This window comes from Ptychodera flava, assembly GCF_041260155.1.
Source record: "Ptychodera flava strain L36383 chromosome 3 unlocalized genomic scaffold, AS_Pfla_20210202 Scaffold_25__1_contigs__length_14229661_pilon, whole genome shotgun sequence".
In the NCBI taxonomy this organism is placed as follows: domain Eukaryota; kingdom Metazoa; phylum Hemichordata; class Enteropneusta; family Ptychoderidae; genus Ptychodera; species Ptychodera flava.
The window spans coordinates 12,674,025-12,696,379 of record NW_027248279.1 but is presented as its reverse complement, the minus strand read 5'-3'; the positions used below and the strand labels follow the sequence as shown (position 1 = coordinate 12,696,379).

At 36.7% G+C, this 22,355-nt stretch overlaps 1 protein-coding gene across 1 annotated transcript in view; it reads left to right on the top strand.

Annotated features, from left to right (window-relative positions):
- LOC139125436 (uncharacterized) overlaps window positions 1–22,355 on the top strand; it is a 58,042-nt gene that overhangs the window by 33,465 nt on the left and 2,222 nt on the right. Inside the window, exons 29-38 of the mRNA XM_070691517.1 lie at window positions 1,394–1,558; window positions 2,385–2,522; window positions 3,632–3,796; window positions 5,125–5,247; window positions 9,951–10,115; window positions 13,563–13,721; window positions 15,880–16,017; window positions 17,826–17,984; window positions 18,527–18,685; window positions 20,845–20,982. Of these exons, the coding sequence (XP_070547618.1) occupies window positions 1,394–1,558; window positions 2,385–2,522; window positions 3,632–3,796; window positions 5,125–5,247; window positions 9,951–10,115; window positions 13,563–13,721; window positions 15,880–16,017; window positions 17,826–17,984; window positions 18,527–18,685; window positions 20,845–20,982 (1,509 nt within the window). The remainder of the gene's footprint in view (window positions 1–1,393; window positions 1,559–2,384; window positions 2,523–3,631; window positions 3,797–5,124; window positions 5,248–9,950; window positions 10,116–13,562; window positions 13,722–15,879; window positions 16,018–17,825; window positions 17,985–18,526; window positions 18,686–20,844; window positions 20,983–22,355) is intronic.

Here is a 22,355-nt window from a genome sequence, read left to right as displayed (position 1 = left end):
GGTAGTATCGTTTAATGTTTTAATGTGTAAAATTATGTTTTGACCTTCCAATTGTTAGATTTGCTTTGAAGCAAAAAAATAATATTTTTCTCAAAATTTGTCTTCGCTTATTTTTTCGAACATAATATTAAGTAATTTACGAAACAAAGTTAGGACACTGACTAAGTCGAATAGATAAGTTTGGTTAAGATCCGAATGGCTCTACAAAGGACACTTTGTTTTCTCAAACGAGTTTGTGAGCCCTATTACTTTTCAACAGTGACAAAATCATAAGAGAGACGAAAGTGATACGATACAAAATAACAAGAGACATACGCTGAAAGCTAGCATCAAGTGCAACAAAAACTGTAACATCCTAAAAATTTTCTGAAGAATCAAAATAATTTGTCTGCAACTACTGCACAATAGTTGTCAACAGCTGATGTATTCCACAGTGCGTTCCCTCGTAAGTAAGACGAAGCAAAATCTGATCTATGTTCACGCGGTTTATTCGAATATAAGCATGCCTTGCAGAGTGAGAATAATTAATTTTCTGAGGTTGATGATATCGTTGACTTTGGAACGTTCATGTGTTGAGAAAGATTAACGAATATTCTTTTAAATGTTCAGGTGTCAAAGGACACATAGGTTATAGGATTCATGGGATTCATCCGGGTAAACGACATAGATTTAATGAACACTAACTGCTAGTGAAATCATAATTTGTAAAATATCTTGCCAAATAATTGGGTGTTGATTTAGACAGTAAAACAAACATTATTATTTTTAATCCATACAACGCATACCAAAGATCTGACATGATGTGAAGAGTTTATTATTGAAATAATCTTTAGGTAACAATTCACCTTAAAAGTACTTGAAAATACGGCTAGTTTTTAATCGGGTTTGAACCACGACATACGGCATCAGTCGCCTAGCGGAGAGGCAACAGAGAGAACCGCTCGGCTAAATCCCCACTCTCAAAAAAGATTGGTTCACCAGCCAGCTAAGTTGTTATATTTTCTTGCTGAGACCGCTCCACACGTTGTAAAGTTCGTGAAGCACTCCCTCACGCATGCCCACTTTCACACATCGCACATACAAACTTTATCGAGGCGAAGCAACGAATACGTCGCTTTAACCGTTCAGCCATCGCTAAATACAACATCTTTCACGATCTAAGATTAGACATATCCCATCTACCATTTAGTAAACTATCCCTAATTTTCAACAAAATTTATATAAATAATAACACAAAAACACACACTTAATACACTTTGGGTTAATATCTGTACAATTATTGATCACCCGTGGCAATTAACATCTCTTTTAAATCGACGAAATATCTCTTTTATTTAAAATACGTCTATTAACAGCCGCTTTACAAGAATATATACTTTGATCTACTGAACAGATTTCTCATCTTGTCAAGCTTCACCTGAATCGGAAGAGGAAAGCAAAGGCGAAGATATTCATAAGGAAGCAGAGTCAGAGACAAATACCGCTGATACCGAAGGAGGGCGTATATGTGATGCAGACAGGAGAGTTGGAGATGAGAATATTGGTGTCGAAAATAGCGGTAAGAGTTTGAGGACGTGATAGAGCTTGCATGTTCACTGTTTACTATTTTAAATTGTCCACATTGATTAAAAGTGTGTACTTTTATGTACTTTTTCAAGTAGAACATTATGTTTTTGATCTCCGATTTGTTAGATTCGCTTTGTAGTAAACACATTATTTCTTATTCTTGATATCCCTCTTCGCTTTATTTATTCTGAAAAAGTATAGCATTGTGCGCATACAAAGTTTTGACAGTCACAAAATTTCATAGGTCAGTAATGTAAAATTTTGATGCCTTTACAAAAGGACATATTATAATTCAAACTCCGCCTGTTAGCCATTACTTTCGTACAGCCACAAAATCAAACAGATAGCAAGAAAAAGGAGACAACAAAAACAATACAGGCAGGTTAAAAGCGAGCATAAAATGCAACAAAAACAACATTTTCTTCAATCCATAGCTGACAGAGCAAAGACCTGGCATGATACGATTAGATCATTGTGGAAAATAATCTATATGAAACACATTCATCTTAAAAGTACATTAAACTCCAGCCGTCATTACAATAGAATGTCTTTCAAGATATACAGACTACACATATCCGTTCTGCCAATTAATAAAACTTTGCTCTTTTTTTCAAACACAAAAAAAAAAATACAAAAACAAACACACAATGCATTTGGGTAAATATTTGTACAATTATTTATCACCAGTGGCAATAAACATCTCTTTGAAAATCGACGAAATACCATTTTTAGTGAAAAAACCATATATAACAGCCGCTTTAAAAGAACAAAATCTTTTGACCTACTGAACTAATGGTCATCTAGTCAACCACTACCAGAATTGGAAAAGGAAAGCAAAGGCCACAAAAAATATGGCGAAGCAGAGTCAGAGACAAATACGGCTGATATAGAAGGAGGGCCTATATTTGATGCACACAAGGGCGGTAGAGAGGAGAATCTGGGTGAAGAAAACAGCGGTAAGAGTTTGAAAACAAGATACAGCTGGCATACGCACTAAATACTTTTTTTAATTGTCATGCAGATGGATGAAAAGCGGGTAGTACCGTTCATTGTTTTAATATGTAAAAATTATGTTTTGACCTTCCAATTGTTAGATTTGCTTTGAAGCAAAAAAATTCGTCTTCGCTTTATTTTTTCGAACATAATATTACGTAATATATTGTTGAAAATAATCTTTAGGTAACAAATTCACCTTAAAAGTACTTGAAAATACGGCTAGTTTTCAATCTGGTTTGAACCCACAACATAAAACATAAGTCGCCTAGCGGAGAGGCCACAGAGAGAACCGCTCGGCTAAATCCCCACTCTCAAAAAAAGAGTGGTTCAATGCCGGCTAAGTTGTTAGATTTTTCTGAATGACACCACTCCACACGTTGTAGTGTTTGTGAAGCAATCACTCACGCATGCCCAGTTTCACACATCGAACATACAAACTGTATCGAATCGAAGCAACGAATACATCGCTTTAACCAGGCAAACGATAACCTTGGGTACAATTCTGTCCACCAGCAGAGCTACTAACCCAGAGTAGAAAATACAACTCGTTTTTAATCGGGTTTTATCCCACAACATACGACATCAGTCGCCTAGCGGAGAGGCCACAGAGATAACCGCTCGGCTAAATCCCCACTCTCAAAAAAGAGTGGTTCAATAGCCAGCTAAGTTGTTATATTTTCTGACTGAGACCGCTCCACACGTTGTAGAGTTCGTGAAGCACTCACTCACGCATGCTCACTTTCACATATTGATATACAAACCTTATCAAAGCAAAGCAACGAATAGGTCGCTTAACCCTTCAGCCGTTGCTAAGTACAACATCTTTCACGATCTATCGATTACACATATCCCATCTACCATTTAGTCAAACTATGCCCTAATTTTCAACAAAAATTATATAAATAATAACACAAAAACACACACTTAATACACTTTGGGTTAATATCTGTAGAACTATTGATCACCCGTGGCAATTAACATCTCTTTAAATCGACGAATATCTCTTTTATTTAAAATACGTCTATTACAGCCGCTTTACAAGAATATATACTTTTGATCTACTGAACAGATTTCTCATCTTGTCAAGCTGCACCTGAATCGGAAGAAGAAAGCAAAGGCGAAGATATTCATAAGGAAGCAGAGTCAGAGACAAATACCGCTGATACCGAAGGAGGGCGTATATATGATGCAGACAGGAGAGTTGGAGATGAGAATATTGGTGTTGAAAATAGCGGTAAGAGTTTGAGGACATGATAGAGCTTGCATGATGACTGTTTACTATTTTATATTGTCCACGTTGATTAAAAGTGTGTACTTTTATGTACTTTTTCAAGTAGAACAATATGTTTTTGATCTCCGATTTGTTAGATTCGCTTTGTAGTAAACACATTATTTCTTATTCTTGATATCCCTCTTCGCTTTATTTATTCTGAAAAAGTATAGCATTGTGCGCATACAAAGTTTTGACAGTCACAAAATTTCATAGGTCAGTATGTAAAATTTGATGCCTTTACAAAAGGACATATTATAATTCAAACTCCGCCTGTTAGCCATTACTTTGATCACCCGTGGCAATTAACATCTCTTTTAAATCGACGAAATATCTCTTTTATTTAAATTACGTCTATTAATAGCCGCTTTACAAGAATATATACTTTTGATCTACTGAACAGATTTCTCATCTTGTCAAGAACAAAGTTCTTTAAGAATAGTTTTACATACAGTGGTGTAAAAATATGGAACAGTTTACCGGTTGACTTAAAGTCATGCTCCTCATTGCAGGCTTTTAAAGACAAATGTAAATTTCATTTTTTTATGTGACACAGATGTTCAGTAGTGTAATATTGTTTATTGTCCATTTGTCCATTTGTTTTTTGTACCTATTGTATGTTTTGCCTTTCAGTTCTTCATGGATGTGTGCAATTTTAATGTATATATTGTAAATTTTAATGATTTCTTGACACTGTGTGAGAAGAGCCATTGGCTCAACAGTTATCGAGGTTTAATAAAGTCTAAATAAAATAAATAAATAAATAAATAAATAAATAATAAATAAATTACTTTCGTACAGCCACAAAATCACAACAGATAACAAGAAAAAGTACAACAAAAATAATATAGGCAAGTTAAAAGCGAGCATAAAATGCAACAAAAACAACATTTTCTTCAATCCATAGCTGAGAGAGCAAAGACCTGATATGATACGATTAGATCATTGTGGAAAATAATCTATAGGAAACACATTCATCTTAAAAGTACTTTAAACTATAGCCGTCATTACAATAGAATGTCTTTTAATATCTACAGACTACACATATCCCTTTTGCCAATTAATAAAACTTTGCTCTTATTTTCAAACACAAAAAAAATAAAAACACAAAAACACACAATGCATTTTGGGTGAATACTTGTAACATTTATTTATCACCAGTAGCAATAAACATCTCTTTGAAAATCGACGAAATACAATTTTTTGTGAAAAACAATATATTAACAGCCGCTTTAAAAGAACAAAATCTTTTGACCTACTGAACTGATGGCTCATCATGTCAACCACCACAGAATTGGAAAAGGAAAGCAAAGGCCACAAAAAATATGGCGAAGCAGAGTCAGAGACAAATACCGCTGATATAGAAGGAGGGCCTATATTTGATGCACACAAGAGCGGTAGAGAGGAGAATCTTGGTGAAAAAAAACAGCGGTAGGAGTTTGAGAACAAGATACAGCTGGCATACGCACTAAATACTTTTTTAATTGTCCATGTAGATGGATGAAAAGCGGGTAGTACCGTTCAATGTTTTAATGTGTAAAATTATGTTTTGACCTTCCAATTGTTAGATTTGCTTTGAAGCAAAAAAAAAATATTTTTTTCTCAAAATTCGTATTCGCTTTATTTTTTCGAACATAATATTACGTAATTTACGAAACAAAGTTAGGACACTGACTAAGTCGAATAGATAAGTTTGGTTAAGATCCGAATGGCTCTACAAAGGGACACTTTGTTTCTCAAAACGAGTCTGTGAGCCCTATTACTTTTCAACAGTGACAAAATCATAAGAGAGACGAAAAGTGATACGATACAAAATAACAAGAGACATACGCTGAAAGCTAGCATCCAATGCAACAAAAACTGTAACATCCTAAAAAATTTCTGAAGAATCAAAATAATTTGTCTGCAACTACTGCACAATAGTTGTCTACAGCTGATGTATTCCACAGTGTGTTCCGTCGGAAGTAAGACGAAGCAAAATCTGATCTATGTTCACCTGGTTTATTCGAATATAAGCATGCCTTGCAGAGTGAGAATAATCAATTTTCTGAGGTTGATGATATCGTTGACTTTGGAATGTTCATGTGTTGAGAAAGATTAACGAATATTCTTTTTTAAATCGTTCAGGTGTCAAAGGACACATAGGTTATATGATTCATGGGACTCCATCCCAGTAAACGACATAGACTTAATGAACATTAACTGCTAGTGAAATCATAATTTGTAAAATATCTTGCCAAATAATTGGGTGTTGATTTAGTCAGTAAAACAAACATTATTATTTTTAATCCATACCTCGCATAGCAAAGATCTGATATGATATGAAGAGTTTATTGTTGAAAATAATCTTTAGGTAACAAATTCACCTTAAAAGTACTTGAAAATACGGCTAGTTTCCAATCGGGTTCGAACCCACAACATACAGCATAAGTCGCCTAGCGGAGAAGCCACAGAGAGAATCGCTCGGCTAAATCCCCACTCTCAAAAAGGAGTGGTTCAATGCCGGCTAAATTGTTAAATTTTTCTGAATGACACAACTCCACACGTTGTAGTGTTCGTAAAGCACTCACTCACGCATGCTCACTTTCACACATCGAACATACAAACTTTATCAAAGCAAAGCAACGAATACATCGCTTTAACCAGGCAAACGATAACCTTGGGTACAATTCTGTCCACCAGCAGAGCTACCAACCAGAGTAGAAAATACGGCTATTTTTAATCGGTTTCGAACCCACAACATACGACATCAGTCGCCTAGCGGAGAGGCCACAGAAAGAACCGCTCGTCTAAATCCCGACTCTCAAAAAAGAGTGGTTCAACAGCCAGCTAAGTTGTTATATTTTTTGACCGAGACAGCTCCACACGTTGTAGAGTTCGTGAAGCACTCACTGACGCATGCTCACTTTCACACATTGAACATACAAACCTTATCGACATTCCACACCCGCGCCCACACAAAAATTGACCAATTTGGGATTATGGCTTATCAGCCAATTTCATTGTTTCTGCTGTTTTTCCTTAAATGTTTGGTTAGTCTTATGTACTTGACATTTTTCAGGAAACTTGTACCTGGTTGGTCTAAAGGGCTCTTCCGATAATTTTTTTATGACCCCTCGTGCCAGTGAGGTGTTAAACTTCTTTTTAACAGTAGTATAGTCTCAGCTATACACAAGTGAGCAGTATTACAACAGAAAACACAAAAACTCTAAAGCTATCTAGAAGCGACAAAACTCGCACTTCTAGAGATACCCTTTCAAACAAGGAAACAGAACATGTCGCGTACTCAAAGAATCGCGATAAACAAGCTTGCAAACAATAGGCTAATTCACAGTCCCACAATAAAACCCTTCGACAAGGGTCGAGGCATCGTCATCGTAAACACAAAGATACGTACACGAATGGGAAAGACAATTACGCAACACCCAGTATTATACACAACTAGACAATGGCGACACAGAACAAACAGTGAACAAAGAACACGAACTATTAAACAAAATGTACGAGAAAAAACACATCGACCATGATACTTATAAGTATCTCAATCCAAAATACATAAAAATCCGTATCCCGCAGTGGTACTTACTACCTAAAATTCACAAACCACCGCCCGAAAACTCAACGTTTGCAGGGAGACCAATAATTAGCGGCTGCTCTAGTCCCACCAACAGAATCTCAGAATTCTTGGATTACTTCATAAAACCATTGGTCCAGCAACAACCACTGTATTTAAAAGACACAACAAACTTCATACAAGAAATTGAAAAAACAAATGTCCCCCAACATGCATTTCTTGTAACACTCGACGTAGTATCTATGTACACAAACACAATTCACGACGAAGCGATTCGGCTAGTAAGTGAAACATTAAACTCACAAACCTTCAAACAAATTACGGTATCAAAAAACCACCAACGGAAGACTTAATAGAAATGCTTTCACTAATTCTAAAACACAACAGTTTTGAATTTAACAAGCAATACTTCCGTCAAACCCGCGGTTGCAGCACGGGATCGAATGTGTCTCCAGAAATTGCTTTTCATGAACTTGAAAAGAGAATAATCGTAAACAACAGCAACAACATTCATTTCTGGAAAAGATTCAGAGATGATGTCTTTGCAATCTTTCTGGGAACACAAACCGAACTCACTAACTTCATTCAAAAAATCAACACAATGCACCCAACGTTTAAGTTTTCATACGAAAACTCAACACAAGAAATTACATTCCTAGATGTAGTAGTTTTCAAAGGTGCAAGATACCACAAAGAAAATATCCTCGACATCAAAACACATACTAAACCAACAGACACATTCCAATTTCTACATAGAGAATCGTGTCACCCGACAGCAACATTTAATGGCTTTATCAAAGGTGAAATCCTTCGATACGCCCGCACTTGTAACAACAATGACGACTTTACTAAAAAGTCGCTTTCTTTAGAAACAAACTACTCGACAGAGAATACAAAAACAACGAAATCACGAATATAACAGATAAAATAAACCACAGTATTCGTAACACACTAACAAACCGTACAAATACACGTAAGGAAACAGCAAACAAACTCATCTTCAGTACAACTTACAGCCCCTACAATTCTTTTGAAACATTGGGCTGAACTGGAGAGACTCAACTCTAAGGAATCTATTTCAAGAATCACCAATCATTGCCTACAAGAGAAACAAAAACCTAAAAGACACACTAGTAAAGAAACAAAAGTAAAGAAACAAAAAACAAACAAACCAGACCACCAAATGGACTCACAACGAGACCCAAACATTGATATTCTTGCCTCGCTATTCGATGAGCAAGATCACTAAAACACATTAAAATAAATATTCACAAACACAAACTAAGGAAAGAATCTACATTGCGACTGATGAGAAACCACACTCGGGTTTCAAAACGCAAGCGTCAAAGGACCACTCTATCAACTTTGTAACACCAAAGGTCCGGCTGCGTCTCGCCATAAGCTTTCCCCACACAAATAAAACATTACCATACACACTAATCCAAACTTCCCTACAAATATCCGAGGCGAAACAAACATTTTTTATTTACACAAGCAATCGGATAAGAATGTAGGAACACATTTTTGAAACGAACCAAACACAAACTCGACACAAAAACATTTTGGATAGTTAGGTGGGGAGCCTCTTTCACACTTTATACAGACAAGCGTGAGCATCTAGCGGCTGATGAAATCTGCTGATGATGTCATGAATATGTAATTATGTGAAAGTGGCCGTCGACACGTCACGACTGGCAGTGGCGCTGCACTTGATAAGTCTTAGTCGGGTGGTTACCGTATAACTGTAACAGCCGATCGTTTGCTGAGACGATCAAAAGGTGTCAAGTACGCCTCCAATTAAAGTAGTAAAGTAAACTATGCATAACTAATAGACGAGGCCCAGAACGTCGTTTCAGGCCCAAACGACACTCTGAGCCCGTCAAGTTCTGTGTGGGCGCAGGGCTGTCAAGGAAGCCAAGCAACGAATACATCGCTTTAACCAGGCAAACAATAACCTCGGGGACAATTCTGACCACCAGCAGAGCTACTAACCCAGAGTAGAAAATACGGCTAGTTTTCAATTGGGTTCGAATCCACAACATACGTCATCAGTCGCCTAGCGGAGAAGCCACAGAGAGAACCGCTCGGCTAAATCCCCACTCGAAAAAAGAGTGGTTCATAGCCAGCTAAGTTGTATATTTTCTGACTGAGACCGCTCCACACGTTGTAGAGTTCGTGAAGCACTCACTCACGCATGCTCACTTTCACACATCGCACATACAAACTTTATCGAAGCGAAACAACGAATACGTCGCTTTAAACGTTCAGCCGTTGCTAAGTACAACATCTTTCACGATCTATAGATTACACATATCCCATCTACCATTTAGTCAAACTATGCCCTAATTTTCTAATTTTCAACAAAAATTATATAAATAATAACACAAAAACACACACTTAATACACTTTGGGTTAATATCTGTACAATTATTGATCACCCGTGGCAATTAACATCTCTTTTAAATCGACGAAATATCTCTTTATTTAAAATACGTCTATTAACAGCCGCTTTACAAGAATATATACTTTTGATCTACTGAACAGATTTCTCATCTTGTCAAGCTCCACCTGAATCGGAAGAGGAAAGCAAAGGCGATGATATTCATAAGGAAGCAGAGTCAGAGACAAATACCGCTGATACCGAAGGAGGGCGTATATATGATGCAGACAGGAGAGTTGGAGATGAGAATATTGGTGTTGAAAATAGCGGTAAGAGTTTGAGGACATGATAGAGCTTGCATGATGACTGTTTACTATTTTATATTGTCCACGTTAATTAAAAGTGTGTACTTTTATGTACTTTTTCAAGTAGAAAATTATGTTTTTGATCTCCGATTTGTTAGATTCGCTTTGTAGTAAACACATTATTTCGTATTTTGATATCCCTCTTCGCTTTATTTATTCTGAAAAAGTATAGCATTGTGCGCATACAAATTTTGACAGTCACAAAATTTCATAGGTCAGTAATGTTAATTTTGATGCCTTTACAAAAGGACATATATAATTCAAACTCCGCCTGTTAGCCATTACTTTCGTACAGCCACAAAATCACAACAGATAGCAAGAAAAGGAGACAACAAAAATACAGGCAGGTTAAAAGCGAGCATAAAATGCAACAAAAACAACATTTTCTTCAATCCATAGCTGACAGAGCAAAGACCTGGCATGATTCGATTAGATCGTGTGCAATATCTATATGAAACACATTCATCTTAAAAGTACATAAACCAGCCGTCATACAATAGAATGGCTTCAAGATATACAGACTACACCTATCTCTTCTGCCAATTAATAAAACTTTGCTCTTATTTTCAAACACAAAAAAATAAAAACACAAAACCACAATGCATATTGGGTGAATATTTGTACAATTATTTATCACCAGTGGCAATAAACATCTCTTTTAAAATCGACGAAATATCTCTTTTAGTTAAAATACTCTATTAACAGCCGCTTTAAAAGAACAAAATCTTTTGACTACTGAACTGATGGCTCATCTTGTCAACCATCACCAGAATTGGAAGAGGAAAGCAAAGGCCACAAAAAATATGTCGAAGCAGAGTCAGAGAAAAATACGGCTGATATAGAAGGAGGCCTATATTTGATGCACACAAGAGCGGTAGAGAGGAGAATCTGGGTGAAGAAAACAGTGGTCAGAGTTTGAAAACGAGATACAGCTGGCATACGCACTAAATACTTTTTTTAATTGTCCATGTAGATGGATGAAAAGCGGGTAGTACCGTTCAATGTTTTAATGTGTAAAATTATGTTTTGACCTTCCAATTGTTAGATTTGCTTTGAAGCAAAAAAAAATATTTTTTCTCAAAATTCGTCTTCGCTTTATTTGTACGAACATAATATTACGTAATTTACGAAACAAAGTTAGGACACTGACTAGTCGAATCGATAAGTTTGGTTAAGATCCGAATGGCTCTACAAAGGGACACTTTGTTTCTCAAAACGAGTCTGTGAGCCCTATTACTCTTTAACGGTGACAAAATCATAAGAGAGACGAAAAGTGATACGATACAAAATAACAAGAGACATACGCTGAAAGCTAGCATCCAATGCAACAAAAACTGTAACATCCTAAAAAAATTCTGAAGAATCAAAATAATTTGTCTGCAACTACTGCACAATAGTTGTCTACAGCTGATGTATTCCACAGTGCGTTGCCTCGTAAGTAAGACGAAGCAAAATCTGATCTATGTTCACGTGGTTCATTCGAATATAAGCATGCCTTGCAGAGTGAGAATAATTAATTTTCTGAGGTTGATGATATCGTTGACTTTGGAACGTTCATGTGTTGAGAAAGATTAACGAATACTCTTTTTTAAATCGTTCAGGTGTCAAAGGACACATAGGTTATAGGATTCATGGAACTCATCCCAGTAAACGACATAGATTTAATGAACACTAACTGCTAGTGAAATCATAATTTGTAAAATATCTTGCCAAATAATTGGGTGTTGATTTAGACAGTAAAACAAACATTATTATTTTTAATCCCTACCTCGCATAGCAAAGATCTGACATGATATGAAGAGTTTATTGTTGAAAATAATCTTTAGGTAACAAATTCACCTTAAAAGTACTTGAAAATACGGCTAGTTTTTAATCGGAATCGAACCCACAACATACAGCATAAGTCGCCTAGCCGAGAGCCCACAGAGAGAACCGCTCGGCTAAATCCCCACTCTCAAAAAAGAGTGGTTCAATGCCGGCTAAGTTGTTAGATTTTTCTGAATGATACCGCTCCACACGTTGTATTGTTCGTGAAGCACTCACTCACGCATGCTCACGATCACACATCGAACATACAAACTTTATCGAAGCGAAGCAACAAATACATGCTTAAACAAGGCAAACGATAACCTTGGGTACAATTCTGTCCACCAGCAGAGCTACCAACCCAGAGTAGAAAATACGATTAGTTTTTAATCGGGTTCGAACCCACAACATACGACATCAGTCGCCTAGCGGAGAGGCCACAGAGAGAACCGCTCGGCTAAATCCCCACTCTCAAAAAAGAGTGGTTCAATAGCCAGCTAAGTTGTTATATTTTCTGACTTTGACCGCTCCACACGTTGTAGTGTTCGTGAAGCACTCACTCACGCATGCTCACTTTCACACATCGCACATACAAACTTTATCGAAGCGAAGCAACGAATACGTCGCTTTAACCGTTCAGCCGTTGCTAAGTCACATCTTTCACGATCTATAGATTACACATATCCCATCTACCATTTAGTCAAACTATGCCCCAATTTTCACCAAAAATTATATAAATAATAACACAAAAACACACACTTAATACACTTTGGGTTAATATCTGTACAATTATTGATCACCCGTGGCAATTAACATCTCTTTTAAATCGACGAAATATCTCTTTTATTTAAAATACGTCTATTAACAGCCGCTTTATAAGAATATATACTTTGATCTACTGAACAGATTTCTCATCTTGTCAAGCTCCACCTGAATTGGAAGATGAAAGCAAAGGCGAAGATAGTCATAAGGAAGCAGAGTCGGAGACAAATACCGCTGATACCGAAGGAGGGCGTATATATAACAGTAGAGTTGAAGATGAGAATATTGTGTTGAAAATAGGGGTAAGAGTTTGAGGACATGATAGAGCTTGCATGATCACTGTTTACTATTTAAATTGTCCACGTTGAACCGCCTAAGAGAGAGCCGCTCGGCTAAATCCCAACTCTCAAAAAAGAGTGGTTCAATAGCCAGCTAAGTTGTTATATTTTTTGACTGAGACTGCTCCACACGTTGTAGAGTTCGTGAAGCACTCACTCACGCATGCTCACTTTCACACATCGCACATACAAACTTTATCGAAGCGAAGCAACGAATACGTCGCATTAACCGTTCAGCCGTTGCTAAGTACAACATCTTTCACGATCTATAGATTACACATATCCCATCTCCATTTAGTCAAACTATGCCCTAATTTTCACCAAAAATTATATAAATAATAACACAAAAACACACACTTAATACACTTTGGGTTAATATCTGTACAATTATTGATCACCCGTGGCAATTAACATCTCTTTTAAATCGACGAAATATCTCTTTTATTTAAAATACGTCTATTAACAGCCGGTTTACAAGAATATATACTTTTGATCTACTGAACAGATTTCTCATCTTGTCAAGCTCCACCTGAATCGGAAGATGAAAGCAAAGGCGAAGATAGTCATAAGGAAGCAGAGTCAGAGACAAATACAGCTGACACAGAAGGAGGGCGTATATATGACAGGAGAGTTGGAGATGAGAATATTGGTGTTGAAAATAGCGGTAAGAGTTTGAGGACATGACAGAGCTTGCATGATCACTCTTTACTATTTTAAATTGTCCACGTTGATTAAAAGTGTGTACTTTTATGTACTTTTTTAAGTAGAACAATATGTTTTTGATCTCTGATTTGAAAGATTCGCTTTGTAGTAAACACATTATTTCTTATTATTGATATCCCTCTTCGCTTTATTTATTCTGAAAAAGTATAGCATTGTGCGCATACAAAGTTTTGACAGTCACAAAATTTCATAGGTCAGTAATGTTAAATTTTGATGCCTTTACAAACGACATATTATAATTCAAACTCTACCTGTTAGCCATTACTTTCGTACAGCCACAAAATCACAACAGATAACAAAGGAGACAACAAAAACAATACAGGCAGGTTAAAAGCGAGCATAAAATGCAACAAAAACAACATTTTCTTCAATCCATAGCTGACAGAGCAAAGACCTGACATGATACGATTACATCATTGTGGAAAATAATCTATAGGAAACACATTCATCTTAAAAGTACTTTAAACTTCAGCCACTGCGGGGCCAAAGGCCCCCAATTTTGTTTCATAATAGCGTGTCACTTTTTCGCCACACATACGTCGTGTACGCGTACAGTGAGTCAAATCCGCCTTGACGCTATGTATTAAATTTCGCCAAATTTCCACGCTGCACAGCTTAATATTGATGGAAGAGTTGCAGATTCAATTTCCTCATATGTTGACCTTTCCATTATGATATTTTGGCAATAATTTCATGAAGGAATTATGAAAATACATATGTGATAATTATTCATATGCAAAAATAGGTGAAAACACAGTCAACAGCCAAACGATCGTTAACTCGTCATTTCATAAAAATAAGAGGGAAACTCAAAAAAGTAAAACAATAGAGTTTTAGTTAACCTTCATGAGATGTGCTATTTCAAATATCGTAAGAAATTACAGCGAAATGAAAAAGTTAAACCAACGGGTTTTTTCAGATATATTTTTCATTTTACGACGCGGCGAATAAGCTTGATTTCCCGTAGAAAACAATGGCGTGTAATATACCGAACAGATTGCACACTTCTCGTCGGTTCAAATTCCTCAATTTTGAACGAATAATGATGAAAATTGACATGGTGATCCTTTGATTAATATACAAAATTCCTATCGTTTTAGATTTTTGAATTTCTTCACGAAAATTGTTTTATTTGAATTTTATTTATTCCGATCACTGAAATATACTGTTGCCGTCAATGATTTGGCGAGCTGACGGCGTGTACATATGCAGAACACGGGCCTTAAATTGACGCATTTTTATCAGTATGCGTCTCGTAAGGTGTACAGATCAAATGCATGTCATGTTCTTGTAATTTATACCAAATTTTGGCGAAAATCAACGATAAAAATTCCAGTAAATTTGAAAAATAACACAGAACGGAGGCGAACGGGCGCAGACTCTCCACTGCAATCGTGCAGTGAACGTTATCGATCGATATCCCTTTATCGGCAATTGATACATTGTTGTCCTGCTCACTCGCAGGTCATATTCGGCTCACAATGGCGCCAAACTTGCAAAGAGCGCCAAAATGTGAACGCATCGCCAAAACTGTAAAAAAGTGTCGACGATTCAATCTAAGTACAAGAAACCAACGGATACGTTGATTTTATGCTATCTAAGTCAATATATACGGGTTATGTGGACATATTAATGATTTGACCTCGACACATGAGCCCGTACGCCAGCAAATTTCGATCGATATTCTATTGAAAATAAATTGATACAATGTTCGCTGTCGTCACTAGCAACCGGCCGAAAGCGCTCTCAGGCAGAATATATGCTTCGCGGAATACGAAACATTCAGGCATACGTTCGTCCCGCAGTGAGCCGTTATTACAATAGAATGTCTTTCAAGATCTACAGACTACACATATCCCTTCTGCCAATTAATAAAACTTTGCTCTTATTTTCAAACACAAAAAAAAAAAAACACATAAACACACAATGTATTTTGGGTGAATATTTGTACAATTATTTATCACCAGTGGCAATAAACATCTCTTTGAAAATCGACGAAATACCATTTTTAGTGAAAAACCATATATTAACAGCCGCTTTAAAAGAACAAAATCTTTTGACCTACTGAACTGATGGCTCATATTGTCAACCACCACCAGAATTGGAAAAGGAAAGCAAGGGCCACAAAAAATTTGTCGAAGCAGAGTCGGAGACAAATAGTGCTGATATAGAAGGAGGGCCTATATTTGATGCACACAAGAGCGGTAGAGAGGAAAATCTGGGTGAAGAAAACAGCGGTAAGAGTTTGAAAACAAGATACAGCTAGCATACGCACTAAATACTTTTTTTAATTGTCCATGTAGATGGATGAAAAGCGGGTAGTACCGTTCAATGTTTTAATGTGTAAAATTATGTTTTGACCTTCCAATTGTTAGATTTGCTTTGAAGCAAAAACAAATATTGTTTTCTCAAAATTCGTCTTCGCTTTATTTGTTCGAACATAATATTACATAATTTACGAAACAAAGTTAGGACACTGACTACGTCGAATCGATAAGTTTGGTTAAGATCCGAATGGCTCTACAAAGGGACACTTTGTTTCTCAAAACGAGTTTGTGAGCCCTATTACTCTTCAACAGTGACAAAATCATAAGAGAGACGAAAAGTGATACGATACAAAATAACAAGAGACATACGCTGAAAGCTAGCATCCAATGCAACAAAAACTGTAACATCCTAAAAAATTCTGAAGAATCAAAATAATTTGTCTGCAACTACTGCACAATAGTTGTCTACAGCTGATGTATTCCACAGTGCGTTGCCTCGTAAGTAAGACGAAGCAAAATCTGATCTATGTTCACGTGGTTCATTCGAATATAAGCATGCCTTGCAGAGTGAGAATAATTAATTTTCTGAGGTTGATGATATCGTTGACTTTGGAACGTTCATGTGTTGAGAAAGATTAACGAATACTCTTTTTTAAATCGTTCAGGTGTCAAAGGACACATAGGTTATAGGATTCATGGAACTCATCCCAGTAAACGACATAGATTTAATGAACACTAACTGCTAGTGAAATCATAATTTGTAAAATATCTTGCCAAATAATTGGGTGTTGATTTAGACAGTAAAACAAACATTATTATTTTTAATCCCTACCTCGCATAGCAAAGATCTGACATGATATGAAGAGTTTATTGTTGAAAATAATCTTTAGGTAACAAATTCACCTTAAAAGTACTTGAAAATACGGCTAGTTTTTAATCGGAATCGAACCCACAACATACAGCATAAGTCGCCTAGCCGAGAGCCCACAGAGAGAACCGCTCGGCTAAATCCCCACTCTCAAAAAAGAGTGGTTCAATGCCGGCTAAGTTGTTAGATTTTTCTGAATGATACCGCTCCACACGTTGTATTGTTCGTGAAGCACTCACTCACGCATGCTCACTATCACACATCGAACATACAAACTTTATCGAAGCGAAGCAACAAATACATGCTTAAACAAGGCAAACGATAACCTTGGGTACAATTCTGTCCACCAGCAGAGCTACCAACCCAGAGTAGAAAATACGATTAGTTTTTAATCGGGTTCGAACCCACAACATACGACATCAGTCGCCTAGCGGAGAGGCCACAGAGAGAACCGCTCGGCTAAATCCCCACTCTCAAAAAAGAGTGGTTCAATAGCCAGCTAAGTTGTTATATTTTCTGACTTTGACCGCTCCACACGTTGTAGTGTTCGTGAAGCACTCACTCACGCATGCTCACTTTCACACATCGCACATACAAACTTTATCGAAGCGAAGCAACGAATACGTCGCTTTAACCGTTCAGCCGTTGCTAAGTACAACATCTTTCACGATCTATAGATTACACATATCCCATCTACCATTTAGTCAAACTATGCCCCAATTTTCACCAAAAATTATATAAATAATAACACAAAAACACACACTTAATACACTTTGGGTTAATATCTGTACAATTATTGATCACCCGTGGCAATTAACATCTCTTTTAAATCGACGAAATATCTCTTTTATTTAAAATACGTCTATTAACAGCCGCTTTATAAGAATAATACTTTTGATCTACTGAACAGATTTCTCATCTTGTCAAGCTCCACCTGAATTGGAAGATGAAAGCAAAGGCGAAGATAGTCATAAGGAAGCAGAGTCAGAGACAAATACCGCTGATACCGAAGGAGGGCGTATATATAACAGTAGAGTTGAAGATGAGAATATTGGTGTTGAAAATAGGGGTAAGAGTTTGAGGACATGATAGAGCTTGCATGATCACTGTTTACTATTTTAAATTGTCCACGTTGAACCGCCTAAGAGAGAGCCGCTCGGCTAAATCCCAACTCTCAAAAAAGAGTGGTTCAATAGCCAGCTAAGTTGTTATATTTTTTGACTGAGACTGCTCCACACGTTGTAGAGTTCGTGAAGCACTCACTCACGCATGCTCACTTTCACACATCGCACATACAAACTTTATCGAAGCGAAGCAACGAATACGTCGCATTAACCGTTCAGCCGTTGCTAAGTACAACATCTTTCACGATCTATAGATTACACATATCCCATCTACCATTTAGTCAAACTATGCCCTAATTTTCACCAAAAATTATATAAATAATAACACAAAAACACACACTTATACACTTTGGGTTAATATCTGTACAATTATTGATCACCCGTGGCAATTAACATCTCTTTTAAATCGACGAAATATCTCTTTTATTTAAAATACGTCTATTAACAGCCGGTTTACAAGAATATATACTTTTGATCTACTGAACAGATTTCTCATCTTGTCAAGCTCCACCTGAATCGGAAGATGAAAGCAAAGGCGAAGATAGTCATAAGGAAGCAGAGTCAGAGACAAATACAGCTGACACAGAAGGAGGGCGTATATATGACAGGAGAGTTGGAGATGAGAATATTGGTGTTGAAAATAGCGGTAAGAGTTTGAGGACATGACAGAGCTTGCATGATCACTCTTTACTATTTTAAATTGTCCACGTTGATTAAAAGTGTGTACTTTTATGTACTTTTTTAAGTAGAACAATATGTTTTTGATCTCTGATTTGAAAGATTCGCTTTGTAGTAAACACATTATTTCTTATTATTGATATCCCTCTTCGCTTTATTTATTCTGAAAAGTATAGCATTGTGCGCATACAAAGTTTTGACAGTCACAAAATTTCATAGGTCAGTAATGTTAAATTTTGATGCCTTTACAAAACGACATATTATAATTCAAACTCTACCTGTTAGCCATTACTTTCGTACAGCCACAAAATCACAACAGATAACAAAGGAGACAACAAAACAATACAGGCAGGTTAAAAGCGAGCATAAAATGCAACAAAAACAACATTTTCTTCAATCCATAGCTGACAGAGCAAAGACCTGACATGATACGATTACATCATTGTGGAAAATAATCTATAGGAAACACATTCATCTTAAAAGTACTTTAAACTTCAGCCACTGCGGGGCCAAAGGCCCCCCATTTTGTTTCATATTAGCGTGTCACTTTTTCGCCGCACATACGTCGTGTACGCGTACAGTGAGTCAAATCCGCCTTTGACGCTATGTATTAAATTTCGTCAAATTTCCACGCTGCACAGCTTAATATTGATGGAAGAGTTGCAGATTCAATTTCCTCATATGTTGACCTTTCCATTATGATATTTTGGCAATAATTTCATGAAGGAATTATGAAAATACATATGTGATAATTATTCATATGCAAAAATAGGTGAAAACACAGTCAACAGCCAAACGATCGTTAACTCGTCATTTCATAAAAATAAGAGGGAAACTCAAAAAAGTAAAACGATAGAGTTTTAGTTAACCTTCATGAGATGTGCTATTTCAAATATCGTAAGAAATTACAGCGAAATGAAAAAGCTAAACCAACGGGTTTTTTCAGATATATTTTTCATTTTACGACGCGGCGAATAAGCTTGATTTCCCGTAGAAAACAATGGCGTGTAATATACCGAACAGATTGCACACTTCTCGTCGGTTCAAATTCCTCAATTTTGAACGAATAATGATGAAAATTGACATGGTGATCCTTTGATTAATATACAAAATTCCTATCGTTTTAGATTTTTGAATTTCTTCACGAAAATTGTTTTATTTGAATTTTTTTTATTCCGATCACTGAAATATACTGTTGCCGTCAATGATTTGGCGAGCTGACGGCGTGTACATATGCAGAACACGGGCCTCAAATTGACGCATTTTTATCAGTATGCGTCTCGTAAGGTGTACAGATCAAATGCATGTCATGTTCTTGTAATTTATACCAAATTTTGGCGAAAATCAACGATAAAAATTCCAGTAAATTTGAAAAATAACACAGAACGGAGGCGAACGGGCGCAGACTCTCCACTGCAATCGTGCAGTGAACGTTATCGATCGATATCCCTTTATCGGCAATTGATACATTGTTGTCCTGCTCACTCGCAGGTCATATTCGGCTCACAATGGCGCCAAACTTGCAAAGAGCGCCAAAATGTGAACGCATCGCCAAAACTGTAAAAAAGTGTCGACGATTCAATCTAAGTACAAGAAACCAACGGATACGTTGATTTTATGCTATCTAAGTCAATATATACGGGTTATGTGGACATATTAATGATTTGACCTCGACACATGAGCCCGTACGCCAGCAAATTTCGATCGATATTCTATTGAAAATAAATTGATACAATGTTCGCTGTCGTCACTAGCAACCGGCCGAAAGCGCTCTCAGGCAGAATATATGCTTCGCGGAATACGAAACATTCAGGCATACGTTCGTCCCGCAGTGAGCCGTTATTACAATAGAATGTCTTTCAAGATCTACAGACTACACATATCCCTTCTGCCAGTTAATAAAACTTTGCTCTTATTTTCAAACACAAAAAAAATAAAAACACATAAACACACAATGTATTTTGGGTGAATATTTGTACAATTATTTATCACCAGTAGCAATAAACATCTCTTTGAAAATCGACGAAATACCATTTTTAGTGAAAAACCATATATTAACAGCCGCTTTAAAAGAACAAAATCTTTTGACCTACTGAACTGATGGCTCATATTGTCAACCACCACCAGAATTGGAAAAGGAAAGCAAGGGCCACAAAAAATTTGTCGAAGCAGAGTCGGAGACAAATAGTGCTGATATAGAAGGAGGGCCTATATTTGATGCACACAAGAGCGGTAGAGAGGAAAATCTGGGTGAAGAAAACAGCGGTAAGAGTTTGAAAACAAGATACAGCTAGCATACGCACTAAATACTTTTTTTAATTGTCCATGTAGATGGATGAAAAGCGGGTAGTACCGTTCAATGTTTTAATGTGTAAAATTATGTTTTGACCTTCCAATTGTTAGATTTGCTTTGAAGCAAAAACAAATATTGTTTTCTCAAAATTCGTCTTCGCTTTATTTGTTCGAACATAATATTACATAATTTACGAAACAAAGTTAGGACACTGACTACGTCGAATCGATAAGTTTGGTTAAGATCCGAATGGCTCTACAAAGGGACACTTTGTTTCTCAAAACGAGTTTGTGAGCCCTATTACTCTTCAACAGTGACAAAATCATAAGAGAGACGAAAAGTGATACGATACAAAATAACAAGAGACATACGCTGAAAGCTAGCATCCAATGCAACAAAAACTGTAACATCCTAAAAAATTTCTGAAGAATCAAAATAATTTGTCTGCAACTACTGCACAATAGTTGTCTACAGCTGATGTATTCCACAGTGCGTTGCCTCGTAAGTAAGACGAAGCAAAATCTGATCTATGTTCACGTGGTTCATTCGAATATAAGCATGCCTTGCAGAGTGAGAATAATTAATTTTCTGAGGTTGATGATATCGTTGACTTTGGAACGTTCATGTGTTGAGAAAGATTAACGAATACTCTTTTTTAAATCGTTCAGGTGTCAAAGGACACATAGGTTATAGGATTCATGGAACTCATCCCAGTAAACGACATAGATTTAATGAACACTAACTGCTAGTGAAATCATAATTTGTAAAATATCTTGCCAAATAATTGGGTGTTGATTTAGACAGTAAAACAAACATTATTATTTTTAATCCCTACCTCGCATAGCAAAGATCTGACATGATATGAAGAGTTTATTGTTGAAAATAATCTTTAGGTAACAAATTCACCTTAAAAGTACTTGAAAATACGGCTTGTTTTAATCGGAATCGAACCCACAACATACAGCATAAGTCGCCTAGCCGAGAGCCCACAGAGAGAACCGCTCGGCTAAATCCCCACTCTCAAAAAGAGTGGTTCAATGCCGGCTAAGTTGTTAGATTTTTCTGAATGATACCGCTCCACACGTTGTAGTGTTCGTGAAGCACTCACTCACGCATGCTCACTTTAACACATCGAACATACAAACTTTATCGAAGCGAAGCAACGAATACATGCTTTAACAAGGCAAACGATAACCTGGGTACAATTCTGTCCACCAGCAGAGCTACCCACCCAGAGTAGAAAATACGATTAGTTTTTAATCAGGTTCGAACCCACAACATACGACATCAGTCGCCTAGCGGAGAGGCCACAGAGGGAACCGCTCGGCTAAATCCCCACTCTCAA